This window comes from Hippichthys cyanospilos, chromosome 2 (assembly GCF_059441005.1).
Source record: "Hippichthys cyanospilos isolate Australia breed blue-spotted pipefish chromosome 2, RoL_Hcya_1.0, whole genome shotgun sequence".
In the NCBI taxonomy this organism is placed as follows: Eukaryota; Metazoa; Chordata; class Actinopteri; order Syngnathiformes; family Syngnathidae; genus Hippichthys; species Hippichthys cyanospilos.
The window spans coordinates 20,574,123-20,583,696 of NC_142370.1; the positions used below are offsets into that span (position 1 = coordinate 20,574,123).

Below are 9,574 nucleotides of genomic sequence, written 5' to 3' on the forward strand. Positions count from 1 at the left end.
GCGAGGAGAAAAGAGCGTTGGGAAGGTATAGCTAAATCGGAATTTTGCATGTTTGCTCAACCCTGGGGTGACGTTTGAGGGCCATTACTCCGAGAGCAACCCCGGCCCTCCGTGTTCCCTGACTACGGACAGCGAATGGATAACAGTACAGTTACAATATGAGGTTTAATAATTAAAGATTTAAGCAATTATGGCTAGTACAGTAATATGTATCTCAAATATGTAAAGTAAAAATACTTTTCACATTTTGAAAATTAGGGTACCAAAATACACACTCACACAAAATCACTACTCACTTCGCAGGGATTTTTCGGTCCCCATTTACCCTTTACTGGGCACAGCGGCCACTTTCGACCAATAGTCTAAACAGGCAAAAACGGCCTTTATTAGGCACATTTTTTTTTTTTTTTAAGTGCTAAACAGGCAAGAATTTTCAGGATTTTAGAGAAATTTAGGGGTACAAATTTAAGCAATAGCTGTTACGGATGCGTTTGGCCATTTTGCCTGTAAACTATAGGCCAAAAGTGTCCGCTGTGCCCAGTAAAAGGTTAACGACAAAAACAAGGTAACACTGTATCTGCCATTAAAACATGTACCGAAGGCCCATAGAATAAAAAAAAGTATGCAATTTCTTGTAATTATGAATTATACATCTGTGTAGCACTATATCTTTTTTCAAAATATCTTTGAACACAACCAGCAATTCATACCTTTTCAATGCTATCTCATAATTATTCCATAAGTTAGCACATTTGACAAAAACACAAACTTGCTTTTTTTTACAGTATACCTACAGTTTTAGATATTTTTCTTTTAATAGTGTCTATATGTAAGTTCCAGCATAATTTTTCATCCAATATATCTTCAAGGAAAATGGTATCATTTCCTTTTTTTTTTAATTAAAATGATCATTAGTAATTTTGACTTGATATTTAATTTGTCTGGTATCAAAAATGATATGCGGTACAGTACTTTGTTTAAATGTCAGGTTGGTGAATCCTGTGTTAGAGACATTTTTTCTATACTTGTATCTGCCTACATTGAAGTCACTCAAATGCTATCACAACAGATCCAAACCATTGTGGGCCTCCAAGGTAACTGAGGCTCTTTTTTCAAGCTTTTGGAACTGTCAGCAAAAACAGATGAAGGTGCCGCTAATGGATCCTTTCATTAAGACGGCGGCAGATCACTAAACCTCATTCATTCATGTCCACAATTCTGCTATGCCCGAGGAGGGTCCAAAAGGTTTGCTTTGTAAAAGAAAAGATCAGAAAGAGAACAGAAACCTCAATGAAGACCTCAACGTGGTAATTAAAATCAGTGCTGTCGTTTGGCTGCACTCTGAGTACAACCTTGAAAATGACACGCGTTGGGGCAATAAGTGAAATGAAGGCGTGTGAAATGATATGGGTACATGAAGAGACAGCTGTGCGGACTCTTGTCAAATAACCAGGACAGCCTAGCCGTCAACATCTATTTGGTCCGATCATTAACACTAACAGCTTTGCAGAGTAGTTTTAATCTCTTGGCATTACAAGACCAAGGGATTTATGATTTTGCACATCACTGGGATTGGGCATTAAACAACAATGCGCAATTACAATCATGCGTTTGTTTTGTTTTCGTGTCGTCCGCAGGAATCGCTGGCAGACCCGTGGTTTTCAACGCGAACGGAGATGCTCCCGGTCGCTATGAAATCTACCAATACCAGATCAAAAATAACAGCACAGAGTATAAAATCATTGGCCACTGGACTGACCGTCTGCACTTGGATGTAAGGATCTCTTCCTTTATGATATACGGCCCTGAAAGGAAAAGCTTCAGCTGACATGACTGCATTTTGTGGTGGCGTAGTTACTTAAGAGTTCATGAACTCATAGACAAACAACATTTACTTTAATGTGGTAAGAGGGCAAGTAAAGCTTTTAGCATTGATTTTGTTTTAACATTTTGCTTCATCAGTTTAACTCCAGTTTAATCCTAAGCAAAACATCTGAACCCACAGTGTCACATCTGCGAAAATCACACTAGCACAGGAACAATGAGCATAGCTCATTTTTATGGTTATGAATCATTTATACTCAACCCCTCAGGTGCTCCTATTTTTGTTGCAGCACACAGCACAGGTATTCTACTGAATTATTGCAGACATCAAAGTCCTGTGTTTCTTTTGCTGACCGAACGATTTACCCAACACTGCTTGGCAGTAATCCCCCAGGAAAATCCTGAACGCCACGTGAAGATGTTAACTATAACTCAAAATTATATGATTAGATGTCGGGCTCCACTTCAGGTTTACGTTTTCCATTTACATTGACACTATCAAAGTGTAGAAACATGGATGACGCGCAAGAAATAAGCACATAATTACATGGCACGGTAACTCTTTTTTTTTTTTTATTGCATTTGGCGCCATCACTGTTGAGTACTCTACAATATGTTAATTTATTGATTATTACAACGATTGGACAATAATATATATTCCATTAGGTATATTTAGAAAAAATCAAAATAAATGTGGGCCCTTTTTTCATGCTTAGGCATAAGTCTTGCCATCGGCGCAGTGTAGGCATGGTTGAGGTGGGCCCAGACAGAGATATGTTAATTTGGTAGACAGGTGCAACTTGGTGCATTTTGACTGAGTTGGTCTACGCCATCTGTGTGTCAAAGCAAGCGGCTCCAGTTGTACAATCAGAGCACCCCCCTTTTTATCACTTTAAATGCGGCGCACCTGACTTGCCCTCACAGTCCAGAGAGGAAAAAAAGGGATAACTCACAACTTCACCCGAGAGGAATCTGATGCGCTTGTCCGGGAACGCAGAAAGTACGTACTGTATATATGGAATTGCAAATCGAGCTCCTCGGCCAGATGATCCAATAAAATCGGCGTAAAATACACCATATTTTAGGTAGGCTAAAATCTAGTCTATTTTTGTAACAAAATGGCAACTACTAACATATTTTATAACCAGTTTAACAATTGCGTAGCCAGTTCACCAAATTCACAAACTTGCTAAGCTAACCTTGCACTAGCACAAAAATTAAGGTGTGACTGTTTTTACGCCAAGCGCTGTCTACTTTCTGTGACCAAATTATCAGTGCGTCATGGGCACAGCAGCTATATGTGTGCCAGTATGCTTGGACCGGGGCAACACTGTCCCAAATGCGATACTAGGCCTGCGCTGGCACCAAAATGAAGAAACACACATTTTCACACTGGGCGCCAGTTCACTTATTTACTGTCTGCCCATAAATTGGACGTCTAAAGCTACCGTTGCCAGTGAATGAGATCATTTGTTCACAAACAGTAACAAACATTGTCATTTAATCCATTAATTTTTAAAGCTTTAATTCTGTCCTTCCTCCAACAGAGAGCTGAGATGCAGTGGCCAGGCGAAACCCATAAAGTGCCCTCCTCCATTTGCAGCCAACCCTGCCGTGCTGGCCAGCGCAAAAAGACTGTGAAAGGAATTCCCTGTTGTTGGCACTGTGAGAACTGTGATGGCTACCAGTACCAAGCAGACACATACACCTGCAAAATGTGTCGCTTTGACCTTCGGCCCAATGACAACCACACGGGCTGTGTTCCCATTCCTATTGTTAAGCTGGAGTGGAGCTCTCCATGGGCTGTCATCCCCGTCCTTATCGCGGTCCTGGGCATCATTGCAACCGTGTTTGTGCTTGTTACCTTTGTGCGCTACAACGACACGCCCATTGTGAAAGCATTAGGTCGAGAACTGAGCTATGTGCTCCTGACTGGCATCTTCTTGTGCTATGCCACAACATTCCTCATGATCTCCGCCCCTGATGTCTTTATATGTTCGCTGCGCAGGGTCTTCCTTGGCTTGGGTATGAGTATCAGCTATGCAGCCCTGCTCACGAAGACTAATCGTATCTACAGAATTTTTGAACAAGGCAAGATATCTGTCAGCACCCCCCGCTTCATCTCCCCGGCCTCACAGCTTATCATCACATTCAGCCTGATCTCAGTGCAACTCCTTGGGGTTTGCATCTGGTTTGGTGTTGACCCGTCGCAAGCCATCATCGACTACGAAGACCAGCGTACAGCGAATCCTGATAGGGCTCGTGGAGTTCTAAAGTGCGACATATCGGACCTTTCTCTCATCTGTCTCTTGGGATACAGCATGCTCCTCATGGTCACCTGCACAGTATATGCCATCAAGACCAGAGGGGTTCCGGAGACGTTTAACGAGGCCAAACCAATCGGCTTCACCATGTACACCACGTGCATAATATGGCTTGCCTTTATCCCCATCTTCTTTGGGACTTCACAATCAGCAGAAAAGGTAAACATATGAAGGAAACAAATCCAATGACTATGATTCGCTCAAATCATTATTTACCAATAGTACCATTGAACTCGCAAAATGTCAGCAAGCCTCTTAATTTGATTTGCACATGCTGGAATTCAGTGAATAATGATGACCCATTTTTCAGCTCTGCGACAGCAGTAAAATCCATCCACTATCTACCACTTCATCCAAGCTTGTTTTGCGGTGGCAGCAATTTTAGCAGGGAAGCCCAGACTTGCCTCTTCCCAGCCATTGCATCCTGCTCTTCCAGGGGGATCCCCAGGCGTTCACAGGCCAGCCGAGAGATATAGTCTTCTCTGGCGTGTCCTGCATTGACTCTGAGGCCTCCTCCCAGTGGGACATACCCGAAACATCTCAAGAGGGAGGCGTTCAGAAGGCATCCTGACCAGATGCCCAGGCCACTTCAGCTGGCTCCTCTTGATGTGGAGGAGCAATGGCTCTACTCTGAGTACCTCTAAGATTACCGAGCTTCTCAACCTATCTCTAAGGGAGAGCCCAGGGAGAGGAATTTGGCCGCTTGTATCCGGTATTTCGCTCCTTCGGTCATGACCCACAGCGTCTGACCATAGGTGAGGGAAATAACATATACTCAGTTGAGGCTCCTTCTGACAGGGGATTCTGCTTGACATTCCCAGTGTACCCTCACAAAATGTTTGATTCTACCAGGTCTGACTAGTATCTTCCCCCACCATCGGAGCCAGTTGACAGCTTCATCCTTCTCTTCATCTGACTGTCCAAAACATGCGGCCGCCAATCCGTTGATCATCGAACCGCAGCCATGGGTGTCCTGGTGCCAAGTGCACATATGGACACCCTTATTTTTAAATATAGTGTTTGTTATGGACAATCAATAACAAGCACAAAAGTCCAAATAACAAAACACCACTCGGTTTCAGGTCATGGGGACCGTTCCTCCAAATCACGCCCTTCCAGGTCTCACTGTCATTTCGTGCGTGAGAATTGAAGCCCCCCCCCCCCCCCCCCCCCCCCCCCCCAGTGAAACAAGGGAGCGCTCTCCAGCACACTCTCCAAGGTCTCCAAGGGGGGGTGGGGGGGGGGGGGGGGATACTCTGAGCTGTTTTTTGGTGCATAAGCACAACCAACAGTCCCCACTTGAATGTGGAGGGAGGCTACCCTCTCATCCCCCGGGGTCTACTCCAATGCACAGGGCACCAAGTCGGGGGGCAATCTAGCTGTGTGTGGAGGCGAGTCCCACTATATCTCGTCAGAACTTCTCGGGATTGCACACCAACTTAGGCTCCTTCCTTGCCAGAGGTGACATTCCATGACCCAAGGCCAAGAGCTACTGTTGCTTCTCTACCTGGGGATCGGTCCATCAAGATCGCCACATTTGGCATCATTTCCACTGCAAATGTGAGGTGCACTGAGCTCCCCAAAACAATTAAAAAAACAAATTAATGAATTTAAAAAACACCAAAAAAAATTATTTTGGGTAAAGGGACGATGTCTGTCACTGCTTCATTTTTGCAGTCTGTAGCTGTTTCTGACTCCCAGCTGTTAGCTGCAGCTGTCATTGGTCTTAGTGAGCAAAATGTCCTCGTGCTGTGATCTACCCTCAAGGCAAAAACAAATAAGCAGCCTGTAAAAATACCCATCAAGAGATGCTTCTATTTGTGGACAAACGGATGTTCGAAAATGCCTAATGCATAATATTATAATGCATAATATTTTTCTCAGTAAAAGAAAATAATTGGGAATATATTATTTTGACTCAACACAGGGATAAAAAGCCTGCTTAATTAGAGGACTACAGAAACCAAATAATTACTGTAAAGTGGTTGAAATTGTTGAAAGGCACACATTGGTCAATTTTAAACTAAACCCAGTCTTGAAATAATTATTCAATTATAAAAATAATGAATTACTATTTTGATAGTTAGTTGTCGATTAATTGTTGCAGTCCTACTTGTAGTTTGGTGTTCTTGTGACCAATCCTCCACATGTCCTGACAGACTTTGTATGCGGTGCAGATACAAGAAGCTGCAAATGTCCCCATTCAGTTGTGACTAATGCCTATGGATGGGACACATTTTTTACATGTGCCATCACGCCTCAGCTAATAATTCTTGGATGTGTTATGTCTCTTCTATAATGCAGATGTACATCCAAACCACAACCTTGACCATCTCTGTCAGCCTCAGTGCATCCGTCTCTCTGGGAATGCTCTACATGCCCAAGGTCTATGTGGTTCTCTTTCATCCGGAGCAGAACATACCAAAGCGCAAACACAGCCTGAAGGCTGTGGTCACTGCAGCCACCATGTCCAACAAGTTTAACCCAAAAGGTGGTCTGAGGCCTAATGGGGAGGCAAAGTCAGAGCTCTGTGAAAGTCTGGAAACACAAGGTTGGTGCCGCTCAACCAAATAAAGGAAAGAATTCTCGTGGCTTTGAATGTCCGATGATTTGTTTATCCAGTACCTAATGTCCACAATGTCTCGTAAGCTACAAATATTCAATGGCTGTTATCCTTTACATCTGCAGTTTGGGATAATACGTCCCAACCCTGTACAAAGCTTTGTGGAACTGAGTAATTTAAAGATCTTTTGTTTGATCCTGCCGAGAAGTCAACTAATCAATACAAAAACAGAAAAGGAAAATCAGGTAACTTGTCCATATTTCACCAGGTTGGTTGAAAATCTGCTTCCTAGGGCACACACAAAATAGAAGTTGACGTTCGGATTCCTAAATCCATTCCATTTGGATTCACAAGAGCCCCATTTTGGCAGACTGGCGCTTGTAAGCAAATTCAATTTCCTGCAGACAAAAGTGTAGTTTCCAGTGTTTGGGAAAATGGCAGACCACATTGCGCCTTTCTGGGCATCTTGGCAAACAGAGATGCCACTCACGCTGACACATCTGACATCTGACAAAGAATTGACTGCACTATGCATAGAAAAAGGCGTGTACCAGAATTTTTACTGTGGCGCGAGTCCAGTTTAGCAATGTGTGATTTTTGCAGACTACTCGATGCCCCAATTGGTTCTTTGTCGTAATTGTATTGCACACCCACGCCTATTGTATTGCAATTTTGTAAAACCAACGTAGACTATGTTAGAGCAAATGAAAATCAGACAGATTTGATCTCATTGTAGTTTGTATTTTGTATTGTAGCCTATGTGGCAACAGCATGTGACAATTCCACTGTTTTTTTAAATAATATTAGTAGATGCTCCATCAGTTATATAGCGTGTTTCTACCTTTGGCACTCAAAAAGCTTTACACTGACTACTCATTTACCTACTGATGATGCATCATCAGGAGCATCTGGTGGTTCAGTGTCTCGCTGAAGGACACATTTTGATATGGTCGCAGCAATCGGGGATCAGGCGAGCAGCTGTTGACCGCTCCACCACTGAGCCACCGCAAATAAATTCACTGAGCAAATTCTAATCATCATCATCTTCTCAGAAATGTGTTTTAATAATAATCTTTTTGGAGGGCGCTGACGCCTAAAGGTTGTAGACACCCAGTCTACCATCGTCAAGCTGTGTGACTCGACAAAATTGTACAGTCATTTCTTACACACATATTGACATCAGCAAGGATGAGATAAAAGTAGGTTTCCACAGGCAAGTATTCTAAGGCTAGGTTCTCACTGCAGCTCGAAGTGACCCAATTCAGATTTTTTTATTGCCCCTATCTGATCTGTATCTGATTTTTTGACGGCAGTGTGAAGGACACAGATCTGATTGTTTCAAATGCGACCTAGGCCACTTGGACATGTGGTACTAAATCCGATCTTTTGACATGCGACTTCAGTTCGAACGGCCAGGTCGCATTCATCCGACTTGCACGCCACAAACGAGGGACAAACGTCACAATTCTGCGCAGGCAGGTTGGAAAAAACAAAACAATAGTGGACGGGGTGAAGACCACTCAGTGAAGTGAGCGCAAGGTGTAATGTGTCTCTCTGTCTCTTTCTCTCGCTCACTCGTACTTGCTGGCTAATATAGCAAGCAAGCGAGACATTGCTGGCACTGCACAAAATGCCATGACCAAAAAAAAACATCCTTCCCCTCTTTAATTTGCTCCTTTAATTTAACACATTGACAATGTTGTGGCTCCACTACGACAGCCATTTCAACATGGCCAAGTACTTCTGTGAGCATGTTAAGTGTGTGTTTTGAAAAGCCAAAAACCTCCAGACATCAAGCTTGCTAGTTTCAATGCTTTAGTGCTTGATAAAATTTCATATGGCAAGAGAAGTAATGGGAATTTCTGAGAAAAAACAAAAGATCGGGCTATGAACAGGACTATCAGTTTGATATTGAGTAACCGTTTTTTGTTGTTGTTTTTTTTCTTTCATTCAGCTCTACAAAAATGTTCCATCGGCTGTAAACCACAATAGGTAATCAGGGGACGTGACAGGTAGCCCACACCTGGCTGATTTTGGAAGGATTGACGCCAAGTGTTGCAAAATTAATTTTGCCCCCCAATCACCGATATAAAGTGTATGAAAAGGCGGTCTTCGTGTGGGGGATCGATTGAATCAAGCAGCCAAGCACAATAAAGTCCTGATTTTATTCACTGACAAACACAACCGTGTGAAATATTATGTACTGCGACTAACAAACATACACGCACACATCAATTTCTGCTTTTTCTGCAACCTCGTCGTTCCAGCTAGCGAAATCCTTGTACATGCTGACTATCATACTCTGCCTTGAATGGAGTAAGCTAACAAATGTTATGTATGTCTGTGTCAGACGGTGTTGAGGGAGGGGAGCCTTGTGAGGGATCTTAGGTTCTCAGGTAACACACTATATTCTCTTCTTTTTTTTATCTTTACGTTTATGCTGATGCTCACTTGCAAAAGCACAGCCCTGGAAACATTTACCTCTTACTTGATTAGCACACATTGGCAATAAAGTTGCTGTGTGGTGCTCCCAGCCAACCAGTACTGTAAAGCTGATGTGTGGACATGGAAACTTTCTCCCCATTTGCCGGTTGACAAAACGAGGGACGTGTCTTCATGGGACATCAACAAAAATAAATGCAAACTACAGAAGACAGATGGCTACAATTCTTTCTGTACTGTCTGTTCTTTATATTGGCAACACAGCCATAAATATTCAAATATGATTCATTTATCAATGTTCTTTTTGACGCAAATGCTTTGCACAAAAAGGCTACAATTCCTTCTCTACTCAGCCTGCTGCTCACACATTTTGAAGCATGACATCACCTTGTCCCTGGCACCACTGGCCTAATGCGGGTAC

The 9,574-nt window shown here is 42.9% G+C and overlaps 1 protein-coding gene across 3 annotated transcripts in view; it reads left to right on the forward strand.

The window, feature by feature from the left end:
- LOC148427793 (metabotropic glutamate receptor 4-like) overlaps positions 1-9,574 on the forward strand; it is a 129,378-nt gene that overhangs the window by 115,131 nt on the left and 4,673 nt on the right. The window contains exons 8-11 of one of the 3 annotated variants that reach the window (XR_015864908.1): positions 1,638-1,774; positions 3,372-4,307; positions 6,453-6,699; positions 8,666-9,107. Coding sequence is in view for 2 of the 3 variants with exons in the window: in XM_088409042.1 (XP_088265168.1) it covers positions 1,638-1,774; positions 3,372-4,307; positions 6,453-6,699; positions 9,062-9,099 (1,358 nt within the window). In the remaining variant the exon portion in view is untranslated. The remainder of the gene's footprint in view (positions 1-1,637; positions 1,775-3,371; positions 4,308-6,452; positions 6,700-8,665; positions 9,108-9,574) is intronic. The other 2 variants (XM_088409042.1, XM_088409041.1) reach the window with 2 other exon arrangements.